The sequence below is a fragment of the Fulvia fulva genome, chromosome 2 (assembly GCF_020509005.1).
Source record: "Fulvia fulva chromosome 2, complete sequence".
Classification (NCBI taxonomy): domain Eukaryota; kingdom Fungi; phylum Ascomycota; class Dothideomycetes; order Mycosphaerellales; family Mycosphaerellaceae; genus Fulvia; species Fulvia fulva.
In genome coordinates this window covers 3,379,329-3,399,759 of record NC_063013.1, presented here as the reverse complement: position 1 = coordinate 3,399,759, position 20,431 = coordinate 3,379,329, and the positions used below count along the sequence as shown (strand labels likewise).

The following is a 20,431-nucleotide window of genomic DNA, read 5'->3' as shown; positions in this document are numbered from 1 at the left end:
AGCAGCCACAAAAGCTTTCCCGCCCTGTCGTCCTACCACTGAAAGTGCCCAAGCTGCCGGGGAAACGACTACTTTCTGCTGCCGACCGTCGCAACCACTATCAGCAAACAAGGAGACGACGATGGCCCGCTGCCTGCATCTTTGATGACCGGATGACATAGCCGTGCGCTATGCCGATCTGAACGTGTTGGTCTGGACTGCAGGCATGTCCTCTGCACATGCCGCATTGCTCTCATTTCAATGAGCGACGCGGAGCACAAGATCTACCCGCTCCCATGAGATCCTGGGCACGCTGCTACATCTCAACGACATCTACCCTTTCGAGCTGTGTTTGGAGCTCCACAAAAAGTGGTACATGATCTTGTCGAACATGGTCGGCCTTCATGCGAGCCCTCGATGTTTGCAATCGACTTACCACTTGGGCCTCGGTCGGCAAGAGTCTCGTGGATCCCAGCATTGACCAGACGATCTTCCATTGCTCTCGACAGCAGAATCATGTCGACCCTATCGCAACTGCTGCCGAATGGTCGCGAGCGGCCATAATATGTATAGCCTGCCTTTCGTGGATAGAAGTGCCTCCAACTATCGATCATATTCAAGCCTCCACCACTCAGTGCACCTGTGGCTCCGCATTCTTCCTTACTCCCTGCGCCGGATGCAAAGAAGCGGCGTTCGAAGTCGGCACGATTGACGCAGTGCTGCTCTGGGGTTGTGCGAAGGTTGGGATGGCCATCCAACTTCATCCTCGCGATGTTCATGTCCCCAGCTAGCACCACCTGGACTCCCCTGGCTTCGAGAGCGCGACACTCAGTTTCGAGCAGTTCGTGAACCTGCAGCTTCCGATCATGCCAGGTGCCGACAATCTGTCCTGACTCGGGATCCTTATATGGATTGTCGGTGCCATTCGCAGCGTACACGGTGAAGATGGCGAGCTTTGGCAACAATCCGCAAGGTTTTGTCTCACAGACTAAAAAGCGTCCTTCAAGGTCCCAGCTTACCTCTCGTACGCGCTCCACGTACCTGTCGAAGAAGTCCTGGCGGATTATGTTACACACACCATATACCTTGCGACCGGAGCCTCGCGCATTATGTTTGTCCGATGGTAGACAGAAGAACACTCTGTACGATGGGAGCCCGGGCTCGTCTGTGATGGGATTCACAGCCCTTTCGACTGCCCGCTGGGTAGCAGTATCATCCGGATTGATCTTGACTTCTTGCAGGAGGAGCATTGCCGGCCATTCATACCGCCGAAGAACATCTCGCAGACTAGACGACGGTGACGCGCTTGACTCGCAGCCATGAGCGACATTTCTAGGCTGGAAAAAGGAAGTGATGGTCTTCTGCACGAATGGACTGATGCCGTTGATGTTCCACGAATAAATGGTGAGGCGACTAGGATCGATGCATTGCGGCAGATCTTCAGATGTCTGCGACGGGGCAAGTTTCCGGCGCTTTGAGGAAGGTGGAGGTGAGATATCACTTCTCGCGATCGACTTTTCGGCTGTCATGATGACGGATCCTTGCGGCCTTCGTAGCGGAGCCCTATGTCAGACACGATAGATGGATCTGGCATATAATAAGAGACCGGCCCTCTCTGACAAATGCTCGCTTTCTGCCTTGAGCGCCACCGAGGAGAAACCGGGTCCCTTGCTTCGGAGCGCTTTCCAGCTCAAGTTCGTCGGGCCGACGTTATCATCCCGCGCGACACATCCGAGACAATGGCACCGTCCGACTCGATATCGGCATGCCGAGATAGAAGACAAAAATACTGGTCCGGTGCTGCTTCCATCCGAAAGCGGAGTCAGACGTGCGGGAGACTTATTTGGTGGCTTGGCTGCCAAGGCAAACCAACCACGGCCAAAAGTCATGGCGTAGGAGGCATCAAACAACGGGTATCATAGGCGCCTTCAACTGCAACGGAGCAGCAAGTCGGTCCCGAAGGTGTCTCTTTCTGGCTGGTCGGCTGTGATGGGTGCACGAGCAGTCTTCATCGAACGGTATGGACCACAAGCCAGTTATCAGCAGAACAGATGGTTGCAGAGGCCAGACCTTGGACGAGCCTGTCTTCGTGTCGGCGCCGCTCACACATAGGGCCGTCGATGCAGCGACTGTTGCGGCAGGCAGGTCGAACGACACCAAAGCGTTCATGTCCGAAGCGTCTACGGATGGCAAACCACTGGCCGTAACGCCGCCGCTCACGTGCTTACACTATCCGGGGATCCGGTGTCCAAGGCCGCGGGCTCATGACGGTCATAACGATCAGGGAGCTGGCGACCTGATACGAGTACCATCATGGGATCGTGAGCACGCAAGGTCGAGTCTCTCGCCTCTTCGTGAGCTTCGGGTCAAGGCTCGCGGTCAACGTTACGCATACTAGTCTCACAAAGGGAGGACTTGAGCGCAGTGCAGCTTTGGGAGAACGGCCGAATCCCTTAAAATCTGAGAGACAAGAAATCACTCGGCGAAAGCTGTGACTGAACCAGTCCACCAGGAATACACTCAAAACGAAACAACGAGCACAGAGATTGTGTCGTGAGCTTCATCAAAGTGCAAGGCACGTAGAGCACTGATCGCCACCCATTACATACAATTTCCGGCGGTGAGAAGCCTAATGATCCCTCGGCTTGGCAGCTGCCGGCGATCACTCCATACGCTAGTGCTCCAGCCGAGCCCTCACACTGAACGACTGAACATTGTAACTACCGAGTCAATGGTACTACAGCGCACATAGACATGGCTTGCCCGGTGACGACGTCCGCCTATCTGCCCAGGCAGAGACAGCTCGCCTCGTATCTATATGATCAACGCCTGGACAAGTCGGTCTGGAACGACGGCTAAATCGCTTCGGGACACCTAGTGGTGCTGAAGGCGCTAGCCTTCTGCTGGATAAGCCGTCTAGCAGCTACACTGGCAAGGATCTCAGCTATAGGACCCGCCGAGGAGAGAAAACAATGGTCTGTTATTGGGAGAAGTGATCGTCCATCGACAAGAAGGGTGTGCTGCATATGAGGCAGCATCTAGCTGTCCCACCCCTCTGTCCAAGCACGTACCTGATGCTATCCTAACGCATGCAGTAAGATGCATTCGGAACAGCGCACAGCTGCAGGTCTGTCTAGCATCGTTTGCAACGTTCAATTGTACCAACACAGCTATCCGAAAGTAATCTGATCGCGCCATAGTCCTGGATGGTGGCTCAGTCGACATGCCTTGGCAAATCGGCAACATCGACCACAGATAGCTGCAGCTGGACAGCAAGAGACTCACAGTGCTAAGTCCTCCGAGCGAGGAATGGCTCTAGGTTCCCATCGCAGCTTTGTTCCTCTCGCTTGTATCGCATACGGAGTCAACGCCAATCGATCAGAGCATACAGCCTGCTAGATAGGGCATGCATTCCAAATATTCCTGCAGCCAAAATAGATGTTGCCTGTTGTCAAGCAAGGTCACATCGCTATACACGGCAAGTCAGGACAAGATCAGCGCAAGCCTTTGGAACAAAAGATTCGGCATTGCACCTGCGAACCTGTGGCGGCCGGGAAGTAGCTTCACTCAATCGCGTGACGCCCGACTCCCTGACGTGTGTTCTCGGTGTGACACCTCCAGTTTGGACGCCGATGGTTGGATGTGGAGACAGCTCCGCCTCGCCTCTGACGCCTACAGGGTTGTGGCTTGCTGTTGATCCAGCCGCCCGGGTTTGGATTTCAAGATGTGTCTGTGGCTGTGTTACACAGCATGACAAGATCTATACAATGCCAATCGCCTGAAGAGCCATCACGATCTATCTCTTGAGATGAGAGAGGTCTCAATCAGTGCCAAGCGATGGCAACCAGAGCACTGACGCGCCTTGCAGATGAGGCGCTGGAAACTGCCGCGAGGCACCACACATGTCCGCCGCGAGATTCATTCTGTACCAGTGAAAGCAACAGGATGATGTCTTGAGGGACAAGTTCGGGACAAAGGTGCGGTGGACCTGGCCGAGATAATTATACGACCTCCCGGTCTTGACTGGGTTAATCGGCAACAGACACGGCCCGATCTTAGAGTTTCCCTAGTCTGAAGCTGAGTTTCTCCATCTAAAGCTCCCGCACTTGCACGAGATCATTAAACCCATGACGAGACCCATCCAGAGGCCTGCAAGAACGTAGCCGGCCGGCGGCGGCGGCTTCTTCACCTCTTTGCGCCATGCACACTTGCTGAAAGCGATTGGTCGATCCCTTCCTCTCTCTCTTGTCTTCTGCGTCCCCTCGAGCGTATATCTACTCCCCTTCTCTACCCATGAGTCGACAGCAAGAAGAATCACATCCATTTCTTACAGTCTTTTCTAGATGCATTTACTCCCTTCTCACACCGATATGTCACCTTCCGTGTTGCTAGTCAACGATGGCAACATCGTCGATGACAGTGGCAAGCATGGCACCGACGCCGACAGCGACAGCAGTTCTGCACTGCTTCATCGCTCATTGCACCACGACCCACTTCACGTAGTAGGGGCAGAAGGCAACTATCTCCATCTGAGTAACGGTGAACGGATTCTGGACGCCAGTGGAGGCGCCGCAGTAGCATGCATTGGCCATGGCAATGTCAGGTACGGCTGTTTAGAGTGTCCCTTGATACTTCCTCTGATCATACTAGGGTTCAAGAAGCTCTGATCGAGCAGATGAGCGAGGTCTCATACTGCCACTCCCTCTTCTACGCAACCACTGCTCCCGAAGACCTCGCCAAGATCCTCATCGAGAGCACCGATGGCGAGATGGCACGCGTCTTCGTCGCCAGCAGTGGCAGTGAGGCAATGGAAGCCGCACTCAAGCTCGCTCGTCAATATCACTTGGAGAAGCCACATCCTGAGCCGGAACGATCCCACTTCATCTCGCGACAGCAAAGCTACCACGGGACCACACTTGGAGCGCTAGCCGCAGGGGGTCATGTGGCTCGTCGGGCCATTTTTGAACCTATCCTGAGCATCAACACGAGCAGGGTCAGTCCCTGTTATGCTTACAGGGGCCTCTCGAGCGTTGTCGACACTGAAGGCTCCTACATACGAAGACTGGAAGCCGAACTCGAGGCTGAGTTCCTGGCTATCGGACCAAAGAAAGTGGCCGCTTTCATTGCTGAGCCGGTTGTTGGAGCTGCTCTAGGTGTGTCAGGTTTCAAAGCTGATTCCGTCAGACGACTCCGTGGATCCCAATACTAACAATCGCAGGTTGCGTACCGCCGTCTCCTGGTTACTTTGCTGCCGTGAGACGAGTCTGCGATAAGTACGGCGCGCTCCTCATCCTCGATGAAGTCATGTCGGGAGCCGGCCGCACTGGCCCAGCGCCGTCAGAACGACACCCTCGACCTCTACACGCGTGGCAAGATCCACTGATTGGTATCACGCCTGACATCATGACTATGGGCAAAGGACTAGGCGGCGGCTACATGCCAGTCGCAGCAATGCTCGCCAACAGACGGGTGGTAAACACTCTCGAGCAAGGCACTGGCTGCTTCAGCCACGGTCAGACCTACCAGGGTCACCCACTGGCCTGCAAGGCAGCCCTCGAGGTTCAGCGAATCATTAGAGACGACGACCTCGTCACCAATGTCCGCATACAAGGCGCTCTTCTTGGCCGTCTTCTGCACGAAAAGCTCTCGCACCACGCAGCGGTCGGCGACATTCGCGGCAAAGGCCTCTTCTGGGGCATTGAGTTCGTGCAAAACAAGATCACCAAAGAGCCCTTCGACCCGTCTCAAGGCATCGCCATGGCCATTCACGAACTCGGCATGCAGCACCCACACAACATCAGTCTCTACCCAGGTACCGGCAGCGTTGACGGCCGACGCGGCGATCACATCCTCATCGCCCCGGCATACAACATCACAGCCGACGAAATTCGCCAGATCGTCGACACAGTCGCAGCAGTAGTGCGCCAATACTTTCTGCAGAACCACAAGGGCTGGCTAGCCATGCATAGTGCGGACGGGCAACTCGGACTTGCTGAGAAAGTCAAAGCTTTCCAATTTGGTCGGTGATCGCGTATCATTTGTTTGTGTTGGGGTTGGGGCTTTCTCGGCTTAGTTTGGGTTTTCTTGGATTCGGGAGATACTACATCTTGCATTATACCACTGGCGCTAGGAGCAACTCATGCATACACGGCTCGGAACGAAGTACGAACAAACGACGAAGGACCTTTCATTGGCATACAGAACGCTAGTGAGCGCCGTACGATAGAGCGCTGGCAGCATGTATCGTATCACAACTATCACGGTAGTCTCAAACAAAGCACTACAACATGAAGGACAGACAGTAGCATGGACCAAGACGACACGTCGTTGTGATTATCCCAAACAAACATGATTTGGCACAAGTGTCACCGAAGCTCGAAAGCTCCTGCAGGAACGGCATACAGCGCCGTAGCGTTTTCGACTCACCCTGCAGCGAAGATACCCAAGGCGTTGTCGGGATAGACTTCAAGCCCGCATGCGTCCGGCCGGCCTCTTCACCGTTCGTCAGCTGCTTTAGTCCAGTTCTCAGCTGCAGCTCATACTTCCACGTGGCTTTGCTTTTATCAGATCGTCATGCGGACACGGTGCACCTGCACCTGTTGGCACGATGATCTATGATTATCTGATCGACAGATGTCACCGTCTTAGAGCGGCGCAGGTGCGGCATGTAGAGAACAGGCATGATGCTGGTAGAGATGGGTGCGGTGAACATGATCAGCTGCCTCTTGTATTCTTCGTCATTTGCATCTTCGCTGGCATGGCCCACGACGGCTTTGGCCGAGAGAGTTACCGTGCCTAGCCGTGCCTAGCGTTGTCGCCAACATATGAGTTGGCCTGCGGACGTGGCCGCGTTGGTGAATATGCTCGCACTACCTGCTGCGCCTGAGCCGATGGTCATAATCCACTGCCGGCTCGGCGATGCAGCCTCCAGCTTACAGGGCACCAGGGCTATCGGTAGCCAATTAAGATGCGACACCCTGTTTGGGAACTTAGCGCATCCTAATGCTGCATATATGCATGTGACGTGACACAGCAGAGGAGGACTCAAGAACGATGATGGAACCAATGCCACGAACAACGCTCTCTTGACCGCTTGTCTTGAGGCTTCAGAGGGCACGTGTCTATCATTTCTTCTTCTTGTCTTTGACTTTTTTTTGACTGCTGTCGGTACTTGCACCACCTGCACCGGCCATACCTGCCATGCCGGGCGGTAGCTGGCCGCCCATCTCGGCCATCATCTGCAGGCTACGTATTAGTCTCGCATCTTGTGACGAGGAATGCAAAGCGGTTTACATACGTCTTTTAGGAAGTTTTCTGACACGCCACCACCAGAAAGGGCCGGCGAATGAAGAGGTAGGATTGTGCCAATCTTCGACCCGCGTGGGATCGCAGGAGGTGTGATCTTGTTGTCTTTCGGCATCGGCATACCTTGGATTTGAAGGCGCATAGGCGTCTCCGCAGTCGTGGGATTGGCTTTGAGGTGTGTGGAGATCAGCTTGTATAGGTGGTGCTCTGCGATATCGTTGTTAGCCTGAACTTGTGCAGTGGTATAGTCCATCGCTGGTCTTGGCCGGGTTCCCGTAGTGGTTTTCATGCCGTGTAGTTCTTGCCGAGTCGATTTGGAAGAGCGTCCCATCGACGCACGATCGAATGCGAGGACCGCTCTTGCCTTGATCGAGGCAGCTGATGCAGCATCCAAATAGCATTTGCCTACGCAGGTCGATACTGTGGGGCTTGGAGCTTCTAGAGAAGGCCCTCGATGACCTTCCAAGGGCAGCTTCCAAGGGCGTTGTACGTGTGCGAAGTCCGCCCTCGATCTGCAAGTATTCCTTGGCCTCAAGATCGCTTTTGCCGCGTCCGGTCTCAAGACGATGCCTCATCCATAGACACCCACACACAGTGTACGAAAGGGCAACTTACTGTTCTGGATCTTCGCACTAACCGCCCTCCCATCCTTCTTGACCAGGACCTTGACCCTCCCCGGATTCGCCCAATCCTTGGGATGCGTCTTCGTAGGCTCCAATACTATCTGCAGCGCCACGTTCAAGTCCTTTCCAATATTCGCAAGCGCCTCCACAATCTCCCTCGCCAGTGGGTTCTCCACCGCATCACTCTTCTGCACTCTCCTCCCCTGCTCCCGACTCCTCGTGGCATCAAAGTACGCCGGGTAAATGCACTGGTAGCTCTTGCTCTTCTCCTGTTGCTCACGTTGGTAGCGCTGTCGCTCGGCATCATTCATGCGGGCTATCTGAGGCGCGTGGGTACTGCCTGTGCCTGCTTGTTGCGGACGGCCTTTCAGTAGTGCTTCCATCATGTCGGCAGGGACTGAGGGGGATGCGCTGGCTTCGGCAGAGGCTTGTTGGCCGAGGGACTTCCCTTGGGGGCGAGCGAAGTCGAAGGCGTCGAGATCCATCTCATCTGGGTCGTCCGCGACTTCGATCTCCTCATCGTCGGAGACTTCTTCTATTCGTGGGTTGGACATTGTGGGTTGTGTGCCGTGTGCGCTGGCAAGTACGCGTGGGAGTATGCAGATGTAGGTCGCCGGATCGAGTTGTGCCGATGTGGGTAGGTCGCAAAAGGGATGTTGTCAGCGTCAGTGTCAATGTTGAGATCAAGAACGAGGACGTTGTGCAATGTATTGAAGGTGGAACATGCCCCACACAAGATCCGGAGACCGCCAAGATTTCGAGGTTGCAAGGGTCAAGAAACTGAACTACACTTTTCTATCGTAACGCCATTATGCACGAGACATTATGTACTGATCGTTACAGAAGTGAGGCCTCGCGACCGATGCTCTGTACATTATTCCAGCCGCCTAGTCACCACCACCACCATCATCATCACCGCCGAAGTCGTTATCCTGACCGTCCTCATATCCGTCCTGGTAGGCCTCCTGGTCATGGTCGTCCATCGCATTCATGAGCATGGCTCCTCCTACGAGACCTGCTCCCGCACCGAGAAGTGCACCACCACCGGCGCCCATACCACCTCCTGCTCTGCGCTGCGGATGGCCATAACCGCCGCCCATCATACCTGGGCCGTAGCCTTGTGGTGGGTATCCTCCATAGCCTTGCTGAGGATAGCCATGCTGTGGATAGCCGTACTGAGGGTAGCCCTGCTGTGGGTATCCGCCGTAGCCCTGCTGTGGCGGCCTCGAGCCGAAGCTACCTAACTTACTGGTGATCTTGCTCAGGAAGCCGCCCTTCTTGCCTCTGTCCGCCTCTTGTCCGATTGGTGTCGCTGATTGCTGACCATATGGGCTTGGATTGTTCTGGTATGGGCTTTGGTTGCTCTGCAGTGGATATGTATTGGGCTGGCCGTGGTAGGTGTCGCTCGCGCCACGGTTCCCGGCTCCAGCACCATGGATTCGTGCGCGCTCCTCCTCTTCTTGCTGTAGTCGTCTTGCATAGGCCTCATCATTGACGGTACTGCTCGATGCGCCACCATTGTACGGATTGTTGCTGCCTAGGTGGCCACCTTTCTCAGGACCAACGGGTTGAGCTGACGAATGGTCGTAGCCCGGTGGTGCGCCTGGTGGAGGACCGCCTGCTGGTGCTGCATACACAGGCTCGGTTGGCTTCTCCCATTGTGAAGTCTTGGTGTGGGTGTTGACGTAGAACCACTCGTTGTACTGGTTGTTCCAGATGGCTTTCCAGCCCTTTGCGACATTAGCAACGGCGCACATATGCATGCGGGGTGGCACCTGCTTACGTCTGGCACTTTTGGCGGCGGTGGTCCGGGAGGGGGTGCAAAGTCGGCCATGTTGCGGATACTCTCGTAGGAATGTAGGTGAGACAGTGATTAGGGTCAAGCGAAGTGGTAGGATCCTGTACGAGGTCGTCGTCGCAGTTGGAATGTACAATACATGTATATGCCGCGATGGCGCGGTTTCGGACCCGTGGTGGGGCAAAGTGTGGCTTGGACTCGGCTCGAGCACCAGATCTACCGAACTCTCGGGACTCTTGAAAGCCGTGTGGCGCATGCTTTCCACATGATCCCGGTCGTCACTATTCAATTCCCCCTGCCATCTCGCTGGGCCTGCTTTTCCATATACCTCATCTGCTCTGCACTTCCAGCTTGAGAAGCACGACCCAAGTCCCTCTCATACATAGCCCTCCAAAGCTTCGTCAAATGGCCCTGGTAAAGCATGGCGCCAGACACCAAGGGCAAAACCCCAAGCGCCTCTCCGACTTTGCGAAGCGAAATCCACCTGTGATCATTCTCGGTCGTGCTGCTCATCACAACTTGAGCCCTGTCTATCCAGCCTTGCGCCAACATGATACCACCTGCTACTTCGTTGAGCGTGAGACGCAAGCGCAGTGCTAGATCGTCGTCCTGGGCCTGGCTTCGTAGGACTGTGGCTTCTGCAATGCCAATGATGAGCATCGAGTGGTATCGATCCAGTTCGTGTTGGAAGTCAAAGAAGGTTGCTGGGAGGCTTGTGCCTGAAGAGACCTGAGATGTTCGTACTACTGTGGAGCTGACGTTTGACATTGCACAGTCTGTTGACTTGTGGGCGAGCATTGTGGCCATGTGTCGCCATCTTAAGGCTTTCCATCGACAAAGAGTGCGTGTTTGTCGTAGTCTCGAACATTCGTGGTATATCCGATGCACATCGGCCAGAAACGTCCATCAGGTCTTCCATATGCTGTTTGCACGACCTCGTCGCGCATACTTTGCCACAAGGCTATCTCAGCGACAGTTTTCCCTTACAATCACTCATAACCCTCCCCTAAAGCCCTCCTCGCCAGATCCACCACCCCACTCTTCAACGCAAGCTCCAGATCCCTGCCATACATAGCCCTCCAAACCTCCCTCAACCTCGCCTGATGCACAGCAAAATCAGGCACGAAAGGAACCAGCCTGCCAAGCACGGAACAACATCGTCAGCTATAGCCCTCGCCCTCATCCCCGTGCTCCAACCTACCCAAGCGCCTCCCCAACCTTCATCAAGGAGATCCATCTATAATTGTCTTCGTTCGTGAGCTGTATCTCCACCACTGCGGCATCGAAGCGGTCTTGCGTCTTCTGGTTCTCGCCCGTGACGGTCGTGAGGACTCTTTCGAGGGCGTGGGCTAGGTCATCGTCGAGGGCCCAGGAGCGGAGGATGATGGCGTCGATGAGGTGTGTTATGATGAGCTCGTGGTTGAGGGATGTATCATTGCGGTGTGTGGGCGCATATTGTGGTGTGGAAGTTTGGGGTGTGTATGGTGGCGTGTTCATCGTGGTCAGCAAGGACTATCGAAAGGTTTGTCATTGGTTGGCCATCGTAGTGTCCAGCATACCTTTACATTTTGTAGCGACAAAGGGCGGGTGTTTGCGATCAAGCATGGCCTAGACCTGAGCTGGAACACGCATGTGCATATGCATTCGGCAAGCAATCATGTCTCTGCCTCGGAGGCGCATTATCATTACAAAGCGGTATCTATATGTACACTCCTGCAACCCCCTGTCGATGCCATGCTGTTTCATATGTATGCTGCATCAATCAATCAAGTCGTCTTCAGAACCTTGGGCGTAGGTGGGGGCGGCAGCTCTGTCTTGAAGATTCTGTCCCAGAAGCGGCTGGTGACGCCAAAGCCATTCTCGTAGTCCATGAAGTGGTGCTGTAGGTGGTACTTCTTCAGCTCGCGGTAGTAGGCTGGGAGGTTCTTGTGGTGAAGGAAATAGTGCGTCATGTCGTACATCGTGTAGCCAAAGATGCCGCCGCAGTAGACGGCTACTGCGGCGTACCAGTCATAGAAGAAGACGGTGTGGGCTAGATGCCAGAAGGGCGTCGCGAGGACGATGAATAGAGTTGGTGGCATCACAAGTCTCAGTCTGTCCATTGGCAAGTAGTGGTGGATGCCGTGAAGGAGGAAGTGGAGCGTGATTGCGTATCTGTTGTCCGGTAGATGGTCGTCGAGATGGAACAGGCATCTGTGGAGCCCATACTCGACTATCGTCCAAATGCAAAGTCCTGTGATCCAGTAGGCAGCCAGAATAGGGAAGCTGAAGTACTGCGCACAGAGGAAGGTTCCGTAGGCAACAGGCGGCCACCACACCGTTGGTACAATCCACCATGGCGTCTTCGATAGTGGCTCGAGAAAGTTTCCAAAAAGTGGTGCACTGTCTCCTCCTTTGTAGTGTCTGGGCCGGTGAACTTGCTCCAAGTAAAACTTCTTACTGAAGTTCCCCAGGAAGACTTGCATCAGCAGCGGCTTGTTCAAGTCCAGAAACTTGTGCTTCTTGTAGTCTGATGATGGGTCCGTCTCTTTGTTCAGGTCCTCCTCTGAGCTCATGCCTGTCGACTCGAAGACTGGTTTGTGTTCGCCCTCGCCATTGGCCACGACCTGATCTCTTGCTTTGACCTCTGCGGCGGCACCGTTGCCCGCTTGCTCCAGGTCTTTCATGCCCTTCGACGTCGGCTCCATCAGGAGAACAGCGAACGGGTCGTTGCCTTCCTTCACAGCTTCCAGTACCTTGTCCGTCGCAACGAAGCCGATGAGATGGTCGTCCAGAATCTCCCATGCGCTTTCACTATGCGCGTGCGACACTTCGTCTTGCATTATCTCCTTGACGTCCTTGCCGCCATACTCCACGATCAAGTCGCCACCTCCAGGGTGGTCTTCGAGGAATGGCGTTATGTCGTAGACCTTCGTTCCAACCGTGACATAGCATGACTTGGATGTGTTATGTGCCGCGACTTCCGCAGAAGGCAGCGTTGGGAGCGTTCGTCCCGGCATTATGTGTGTGGTGTGTAGGTCCTGCTGACCAGAGTTGAAGGTGAAGGAGTGTAAATATGGTGCAGAGGATCCAAGGATCCGACCGAAGATGTTTCAAAGTGTGGCGATGTTTACAAGGGAGAGACCCTGGACCCAGAAAATAGGGCGCGGATCAGTCCATGATCCCTCGATCTCCTGTCGCTCTCGGCTCCGGAAGCTGCGAGTGGCATCCGCGACTTCCGCAGGCCAATCTCTTTTGTGGCTGCTGACCTCACCATTGATCTCACCACGTGTGTACACATGTAGGATGCATGTACTTCACATGCACATGGAGCATGGGGACGATGATAGAAGGTGCCTTTGTGAAGCGAATCGCGACACAGAGCACGCATGTTGGCTCTTTGCTGCAGGAAGCAACGGTTCGACATTGATGATTGAGCCATACATGTAATGTTTGTGGAGTGGTGTCACGAGCTCATGCGCGGTAGAGGAGCATCTTCAATCGGGGAATGCTTTTCACATGTATACAGTCCACGCGGTCCATCTTCGAGTTTCGGTCTTCAACTCTCAAATTATCAGACGCCTTGCACACGAGGCGACCCTGATGCCACCTGCACTCATCTACGAGGAGTACGCTGTGTTCACAGGAACACGACATCTTCCAACCACTCGCCTGGTGTCTGCTCGATGCGGATCGCGACCTGCCAGTGTAAAGCAGCAGCGTTTTGACCTTTGCCCCGGACTGCCACTCCCTTCACTGTGGCAGTTTGAGGAGGCGGAAGCGCTATTGTTTGTCAGTCTCGATTCTGTCTACAATTCAAGCACCACTCACCTTCTTTGCCTTCGCCGACTTGGAACTTGTGCTCTGGTCTGCCAGGGCCTTGATGCGCGCCATGTTGGGCTTTCCATACCTGGTGCTTGAGTGCGACGGTGCAAGTTTGTCGAGAAAGTTGAAAGTAAAGTGAGTGAAGTGCTGCATCACATGTGAGCTCGATCTGGCGAGGACGCTAATGCATCGGCACAAAGCGGCCAGTGTGGCTAATGAATATATTAGAGCTAGTCACAAGCTGCGTGCCCGATAGAAAGCAATGGCTGAGCAGTCTTTCAGGCAGTATCAACACGTCGCCCAGCAGAAAGAAAGACATGAAGTCAGTCTCCAGCAGAGGCGCATTTTGTCTGTGCCAAGAGTATGCTGGCAGCCACGTGCCTCCTGCCATCGATCTAGCTACGCACTCGACCCCTTTGAGCCAGTGTCGTCTCTCTTCAACACAACCAGGAGCCTAGTCCCCCCTCAACGATTCGAAGAACTTATCTAGCGCGCTTCAAGGGCTCTAGAACTAGTTCATGCCGCATACCCCTTGACTGTTCCACGGCAGCCCACGCAAGTCCGCGAATGCCCTGGTCTTGACACCACACCAGACAGGCCATCATTATCGACATGGACTGTAGGTACATTTCCCAGCACAATCATGCCCCCCTCGACAATCCTCCTCGTCATGATGGCAAAGTGGCTGCGCGCAAGTCCAAAGCGCGTTCCACAGCAGTGCAGCTCCTCTTCGATCCACGGACGATGAGATCGTGGAAGCAGAGGAAGTCCCGCCCGCAGCCATCATGGCGAGGACGATTGTTTTGCCCTGGCTACCGCCTTGTGCTTTTGCTCTTGGAAGAAGCTGTATACTCTGTACGATGGTTCCGCCAGGCCGACAGTTGAGCTGCGAGACCAGTGTTCATTACTGTCAACGTCGTCAGCCATCCTCCACCTGGTGGCTTGAAAGATAGATCAATGTGATTTGCCATCAAGCAGTACCAAACCCTCCTCATCCTACAAGTCTAGGCAGCACATTCAAACGGTGGCTGACCAGAAATCGCCGGGACAAGACTTGCTTCATATGATTCATGATTCAGCATAATTTCCATTATGGCTCCACGTTGTCTTCCTCTCAAAACTTAGACGTATATATATTCAGCGGAAGGGTTCACCTCTCGACAGTCGTTCTCGTCCTGATGGTGCAGTGGTAAGGCGTTCGAAAGCCTGACGTGGAAGCTGGCTGGCGATGGTGAGATTACACGGGCGAGGCACGTGTCATATCCATCATCGGACAGCCAGCAGCTATCAGGACGAGGATGATTGTTTTTTGCTTGCCGATGATCCGTAAAAGTTCATGGCATGACGTCCGATTTGGTATGGATAGGCAAAGGGATCTGTTTCGAAGACGATATCTTGTCGTAGTCCGTCGGAGCATCTCTTCAGCTTGTTTTAGCATACCCAACCGCCAACAACTTTCCGTACAAGCGTGCCTCATCCCTCGACATCCCCAAACGAGGTCGCCACCGATGCCGCAGCTGTTCCGGCGCAACGAGAGAGCCACCTAAACATACACCCTACTAAAATGCTGCCTGACTCTCCGCTTCACCATTCAGCTCCCTCAATGCCTGCTCAGCCAACTCACTCCTGAGGCTCGCAACCTCACTCTCCCTCTGTAGCCTGTCCCACTCTCTCAATGACTTCCTCTTCTTTTGCTCCTTCTCATCAATCTGTTCCCTCAGCCTCTCCGCCTCATTCTCCAGTCGAGTAAGTTTCGTCCGGTCAATAAGCGGCTCAGCCTTGATACCACCTTCCACGATCTTCGGTAAATCGAGCAACGCGGGATGGATTCGGCTCGCAGCCGGTCCGGTCGGGATATTCGGCTCGGTGGGACGACGAGCAGCCTTAGGGCCCGTCGGTGCATCTGGCATGGGTGTGTCGCCGTTGGCGAAGCGCTGGCCGCGTGGACCTGTCGGTGCTACAGGAGTTGACGTGCTCATGCTGCTTTGTCTACTAAACACCGGAGATGGCGCTTGGGCTTGTGAGAAGGAACCGCGTGGACCAGAAGGAGGTGGACGAGAGACAAAGGCGGGATCCTGTGAGAAGCTCTCACTAGTGCTACGAGCGAAGCCTGCATCGCCACGGCCAAAGCCAGCAGAAGGACCTGTAGGCGCGCCACCTGCGTCGCATTAGTGTACAGTCTCCCCAATCTAACACAGTAATCTGCTTGTCGCAGTCAAGATCACGCTCAGTATTAGCTACATACCTCTGCCTCCGCGGAAGCCACCATCGAAGCCTCCTCTGAATCCTCCTCGACCACGGGGTGCAAAGTCACTTCCGAATCCCCCTCTGCCACGTGGAGCAAAGTCGCCTCGAGGTGCCGCTGAGCCACGAGGACCAGCTGGTGGAGCGCCGGCCGCTCTAGGACCGGAGGGAGCTGCACCTGACGCAGCAGGGCCCGTAGGTGGAGCCATCGACATAGAAGTTGCGCGCTGCGAGCTTGGTCCGGTGGGAGGTGCACGAATTGGTAGTGGTGCATCATCGGAACGGCGTGGCTCTCGTGGCGGTGGCACGGCATCATGGACCGGCGCCGAGTAGCTCGGTTCATCGTCATAAGCTGGCACTGCATTGTAAGTGTTGCGTCGTGGTTCTGGGTCACCAGCACGATACGGCTCACGATCGTTGTATGGGTCTCGAGGCGAGGCTCTGCTGCTTCTTGGTCTGTCTTCAAAGGCTGGGTTTAGAGCAGCTCTGCTGGGGTGTACTGGAGGTGAAGAGCGACGACTAGTCGCGGTTGAGTTGACAACAGACTCTTCACGATTGAGGTAGTCGTGTCTGGTGTCACGGACGGGTGAACGCGGTCTTCTCCAATCGTCTACTGCTCGAGGATCGACTCTATCGTTCCTAGCCATTGGCGATCTGGAACGAGCCGGGCGGTAGTCTCTAGTCACGCCTCGTGGTGGAGAAGGACGGCGGTCTCGTGGGTCTGGCGAGTATCTCCTCCGTGGCGGACTGACGGCTCGTGAAGGTGGGTAGTCATCGTATCTGCCTGCTCTTGGAGGACTCGCTAGTCGCTCTCGCTTGACGGGTGGTGGTGAGCGTCTGCCTCTGCTAGAGATGGGTGACGGCTCTCGTGTCCTCTTCAGCGGGACAGCACTACGTTCCCGATAGCGAGGAAGTGGCGAGCGCTCGGCGATCGGTGCAGCAAAACGGCCGTCCCTCTCATCTCTGAAGTCTCTGGTGTCTCGATAGCCTCTGTCGTCTCTTACGGGCTCTCTCCTAAAGAGGTCGTCTCGTGGCAGGTCTTCTCTTCTCGGAGGTGGCGACCGTGGCCGGCCTCTGTAGCTGTCACCTCCTCTTGGCACTGCCTCTCGAGCGTCACGATAGCGTGGAGGAGAAGGCGATCGTCGTCGGTACTCGTCTCGCCGCGGAGGTGGTGTTCTGCTTCGAGGACGAGCGCGGTATGTGTCGGCGCGAGTGTCGTGGTAGTCGGGTCGGCGCGGTGGTGATCGTGCTCTGTATGTGTCGGCGCGAGGTGGGGATCGGTCTCGCACAACATTGCCCGGGCGATATGACTGCCCTCTGCCAGAGCCATACTGGTCTTCAGGTGGGACGTCTGCACGTCTGCGCGGGTCAGCATCCACATCTCTGACACTGTCTCTGGCTGTGATAGCCCTCGCTGAGTCCACTCTGCGGCCACGTCGCGGGTGCTCTGTGATGTTGACATGGTCGTGATAATGCTCTGATAATTCTCCATCCTCCACTTCGTCAGGAGGGCATTGCGGTGTCGGATGCTCCATAGCGCATACAAAGATGTTTATTGCTGTGTCGTGCATGTATTCGCGTTACTCACCTGCGACTGTCCCGGTCTCGGTCCATTTCGTGCACGGTGCGTGACTGCCTCGAGACACGTCAGGTTCCAAGCTTGTTCCTGCTGATGGCAGAGACTCGTTCGAGGTTGACGCGCTTTGCGGAGAGCTCCGGTCTTGGCGGCCTGCAGCACGTGCATACAACGGTTCACCTCGCATCCAACCAACCACCCTCCATTACCCTGAACCTGTCCATACTGCCGATAGAGCTCCCTCCAGCACAAGGTCTCACGATACCAGAAGCATTAGTCATAATCGAGATCGAAAAGTAACACGCTTCGAGACGTCCATCATTCGAGCTTTCGATACCCTGCGGACCTCCATCATCTAGGAGGTACTCTCCCCTGCCATGTCATTCGCTTTTTACACACCTGAAGCCGGCTCTTCTTTGAGCCATTCATCATGTTACACTGATCCTTGCGACCTCGTGCTCCTTCCTTTCCTGATCCAAGTCCATTCAAAGCAATCCCCTCAGTACTATCTCTTGCCACCCCTCTGAGCCGCCCTCTCCTTATCTCTCTTTTGCCTCTTCGCACTCTCCTCGGCCACCATTCCACTCAAGTCCTCGCCATCCGCTGCTCCACCTTGCCATCCTCCTGGGTTCTGCTGTGCTCGCTGTGCATCATACTGTCTTCGCAACTCATCTTTGCTCATCTTGTCATCGCGCAGCAGCGCATCTGGATCCATGGACACATCAAGATCTCCTGCCTTCCTCTTCCTGCCGCTTTGCTCTTGACCAAGCACAGGGATGTTGTTGCTACCAGACAAATCGTATGCACGCTCGCCACCAAAAAAGCCTTCGTTTCGTATCGAGCGCTCGTTGAGCACTTGACCAGCAGATCGTGGATGTGAGCTCGCTTCCGTCTCGGTGCCCAGTCGCTGTTTTCGCAAATTCATCTCGTCCGGTAAGCCTCGAGAGCCCATAAAGTCGGTCGGAACAGTGCTCGTTATGCCGCCTGGCGTCTCGGTACCACCATATGGAGTCTCTAGACCTGTCCTCCTGCCACTGTCATCTTCCTCTTCCTCTTCTTCGTCCTCATCTTCCTCTTCCTCTTCCTCCTCTTCTTCCTTGGCCGGTGGTTGCAACTCACCCCACAGCGATTTGTCCACTGCTTCCGCCTGAGTGGTATCTTTCTGGCTGCCTTCGTCCATCGTCATCCCGAACACATCTCCACCGAAGAGTGGCCTGTTTTGGTCGTCAACTGGTGGCTTACCATATCCACCAGGGTGGAAACCCCACTGGCCTCCAGGCGGAGGCGGCGCATTGAGGCCGGCGATCTTGAGGGCGGGATAAGATGGAGGGGGACCAATCTTTTGCTGGTTGATCAGCCACGGCGGCGGGGCACCTGGTGGCATGTTCAATGCCTCCTTCAACTCCTCGCTAAGCTCACCTGGTCGCAGATGTCGCAAGTTGGTCTCGAATTCTTTGCCTTCGTAGTAGACTTCGCCGTATCGAGTGAGTGAAGGTTTCGTTTGCCGCCGGAAGAATGCCTCGTAGAGTTTCTGGTAGTCGATGTCCAGCTTGCCCGTCTTTCCTGATACCCTTGCTCGCTGCTGTTGCTTCAAAGTCGCCTCTGCCTGCTTCTCCAACACTGCATCGCGCATGTCCGAAATGCCAGTCTCAGCGATGAACTTGGGCAGGGCAAATCCTGGCTTTTCGATACCCCGCTTGCTGCTGAGATACTCCCTCTTCAGACTCCAGTGTGTTGGTACCGGCACCACATTTCGCGAGCTCTTGATGTTCACCAAAAGCTTCGGATCTTGCGCCGAAGTATCTGTCCAGTCCACAATCTCGGGCTTTCGCACAATGGCCTTCAGTTCTGCTATGCTTAACTTGTTCGCCATTTTCCGCGCCTTCTTCGATGACCGCTGCTTCGTCTCCGCCTCTTCGTCTTCGTCCTGGATGTTGTCGTCGTCATCGTAGAAGACTTCGGGCTTTTCAGGTTCCTTCAGGGCGGGATCCTCCTTGTCCTCTTCCTTAAACTTGGCAAAGACACCAGCAAATTGGGAGAAGAGAGGATCATCTGTAGGCAGTTCGTCATCGTTTTCGACGGCAGGCACATCCTGGATCGGGTCGTCCTTGGAGGGTTCTACCGGCTGGATCGGTTCTGCTGGTTGACCCGGCGCATTCGAATCTGATTGTGGTGTCTCTACGGGCGCCTTTGTACACATCAGCATTAGCATATGCGACGCATATTTCGGCAATTCACTTACATCGCTCTTCTTCTGCTTCTTCTTCGCGCGACGAAGCTCGTTCTTGGTGGGCTTTCGTGCCTTTTCTGCTTGTTGGTGCTCAGGTGCTAGAACGCCAGGCATTTTGTGTACCTACTGAGTCGCTCCCAAGTCAGTGCGCGAGTACCTGTCGCTCGTCCAGATCGGCTCAGTAGGGGCGCTAGGCGGTATCGAATGGTGCGTTCCAGGTTGTAGGGTGTGGTTGACTGCACGCAAAGTCTCGCTTGGTGGAAAGTGCACATTGCCGAGACTTATGGCCGCGGCGAAGCTCGAGTGCCAAAAGTGTTCGACCTCACGCCTCATCCTCATCCTCCGGTGTGAAAGACAACATACCTCCTAGCAAGCGTCGACATCAACAATGACAGCATACGTCAACCACCAGAAGACCATTCTGCCTTCCTAGACTTCTGATATCTCTGATGTGTGAGGCCCTTGGCGCGGCACGTTCGCACATATACAATGACAAAGGAGTACTTTCCATGGTCCATCCGCGATGTTAACGCTACCTTAGCGCGGTCCTAGGGTATGTTTCTGCTGCTAAGTAGCTAATGTCGCAATTTGGACAGTGTCACGGGCAGCCCGCGACCCCCCACTGTAGCTGCGTCGGCCCGGCTGAACCGCGGACCTTCCGCATCGGGTTAGCGCGGCTTGGCTTTGCTTTATAACTTCGCCGCGCCTCGCGCTCCTCTTTCGTAGCTTCGTAGAACAACAACTATCTCGTTCGGACCCTATAATACGCGCGCCCTTACAGTTTGTTCTACTACCCTACCTAGATCGCGGATCTAGGTAAGGAACGCGTAATAATAGGAACAGACAGAACCGTAGAACTCGAGAACGCGTAG

The 20,431-nt window shown here is 54.9% G+C and overlaps 10 protein-coding genes across 10 annotated transcripts; 1 reads left to right on the top strand and 9 right to left on the bottom strand.

The window, feature by feature from the left end:
- Positions 1–295: 295 nt before the first annotated feature.
- On the bottom strand, positions 296–1,508 carry CLAFUR5_03027 (uncharacterized protein; the record flags this gene model as incomplete). Its single annotated transcript, XM_047902175.1, has 2 exons — positions 296–360; positions 416–1,508. The coding sequence occupies 2 exons, from the start codon at positions 1,506–1,508 to the stop codon at positions 296–298; spliced, it is 1,158 nt and encodes a 385-aa protein (XP_047758412.1).
- Positions 1,509–4,322: 2,814 nt separating this feature from the next.
- CLAFUR5_03026 (Aminotransferase) lies at positions 4,323–6,006 on the top strand (the record flags this gene model as incomplete). Its single annotated transcript, XM_047902174.1, has 3 exons — positions 4,323–4,582; positions 4,630–5,132; positions 5,198–6,006. The coding sequence occupies 3 exons, from the start codon at positions 4,323–4,325 to the stop codon at positions 6,004–6,006; spliced, it is 1,572 nt and encodes a 523-aa protein (XP_047758413.1).
- A 1,097-nt stretch (positions 6,007–7,103) lies between these two features.
- Positions 7,104–8,461, bottom strand: CLAFUR5_03025 (Signal recognition particle sec65 subunit; the record flags this gene model as incomplete). The annotated part of the gene is made up of 3 exons (XM_047902173.1): positions 7,104–7,217; positions 7,277–7,491; positions 7,900–8,461. The coding sequence occupies 3 exons, from the start codon at positions 8,459–8,461 to the stop codon at positions 7,104–7,106; spliced, it is 891 nt and encodes a 296-aa protein (XP_047758677.1).
- A 333-nt stretch (positions 8,462–8,794) lies between these two features.
- Positions 8,795–9,741, bottom strand: CLAFUR5_03024 (uncharacterized protein; the record flags this gene model as incomplete). Its single annotated transcript, XM_047902172.1, has 2 exons — positions 8,795–9,637; positions 9,691–9,741. The coding sequence occupies 2 exons, from the start codon at positions 9,739–9,741 to the stop codon at positions 8,795–8,797; spliced, it is 894 nt and encodes a 297-aa protein (XP_047758678.1).
- A 249-nt stretch (positions 9,742–9,990) lies between these two features.
- On the bottom strand, positions 9,991–10,503 carry CLAFUR5_03023 (uncharacterized protein; the record flags this gene model as incomplete). Its single annotated transcript, XM_047902171.1, has 1 exon — positions 9,991–10,503. One exon carries the CDS (start codon positions 10,501–10,503, stop codon positions 9,991–9,993), a length of 513 nt encoding a protein of 170 aa, XP_047758675.1.
- Positions 10,504–10,694: 191 nt separating this feature from the next.
- Positions 10,695–11,202, bottom strand: CLAFUR5_03022 (uncharacterized protein; the record flags this gene model as incomplete). The annotated part of the gene is made up of 2 exons (XM_047902170.1): positions 10,695–10,842; positions 10,907–11,202. The coding sequence occupies 2 exons, from the start codon at positions 11,200–11,202 to the stop codon at positions 10,695–10,697; spliced, it is 444 nt and encodes a 147-aa protein (XP_047758676.1).
- A 269-nt stretch (positions 11,203–11,471) lies between these two features.
- Positions 11,472–12,704, bottom strand: CLAFUR5_03021 (Ceramide very long chain fatty acid hydroxylase SCS7; the record flags this gene model as incomplete). Its single annotated transcript, XM_047902169.1, has 1 exon — positions 11,472–12,704. One exon carries the CDS (start codon positions 12,702–12,704, stop codon positions 11,472–11,474), a length of 1,233 nt encoding a protein of 410 aa, XP_047758411.1.
- A 733-nt stretch (positions 12,705–13,437) lies between these two features.
- CLAFUR5_03020 (uncharacterized protein) lies at positions 13,438–13,662 on the bottom strand (the record flags this gene model as incomplete). The annotated part of the gene is made up of 2 exons (XM_047902168.1): positions 13,438–13,467; positions 13,516–13,662. 2 exons carry the CDS (start codon positions 13,660–13,662, stop codon positions 13,438–13,440), a joined length of 177 nt encoding a protein of 58 aa, XP_047758674.1.
- Positions 13,663–15,068: 1,406 nt separating this feature from the next.
- CLAFUR5_03019 (uncharacterized protein) lies at positions 15,069–17,367 on the bottom strand (the record flags this gene model as incomplete). The annotated part of the gene is made up of 3 exons (XM_047902167.1): positions 15,069–15,667; positions 15,755–17,112; positions 17,342–17,367. The coding sequence occupies 3 exons, from the start codon at positions 17,365–17,367 to the stop codon at positions 15,069–15,071; spliced, it is 1,983 nt and encodes a 660-aa protein (XP_047757701.1).
- Positions 17,368–17,834: 467 nt separating this feature from the next.
- Positions 17,835–19,673, bottom strand: CLAFUR5_03018 (Pre-mRNA-splicing factor; the record flags this gene model as incomplete). The annotated part of the gene is made up of 2 exons (XM_047902166.1): positions 17,835–19,517; positions 19,572–19,673. The coding sequence occupies 2 exons, from the start codon at positions 19,671–19,673 to the stop codon at positions 17,835–17,837; spliced, it is 1,785 nt and encodes a 594-aa protein (XP_047757700.1).
- Positions 19,674–20,431: the final 758 nt, after the last annotated feature.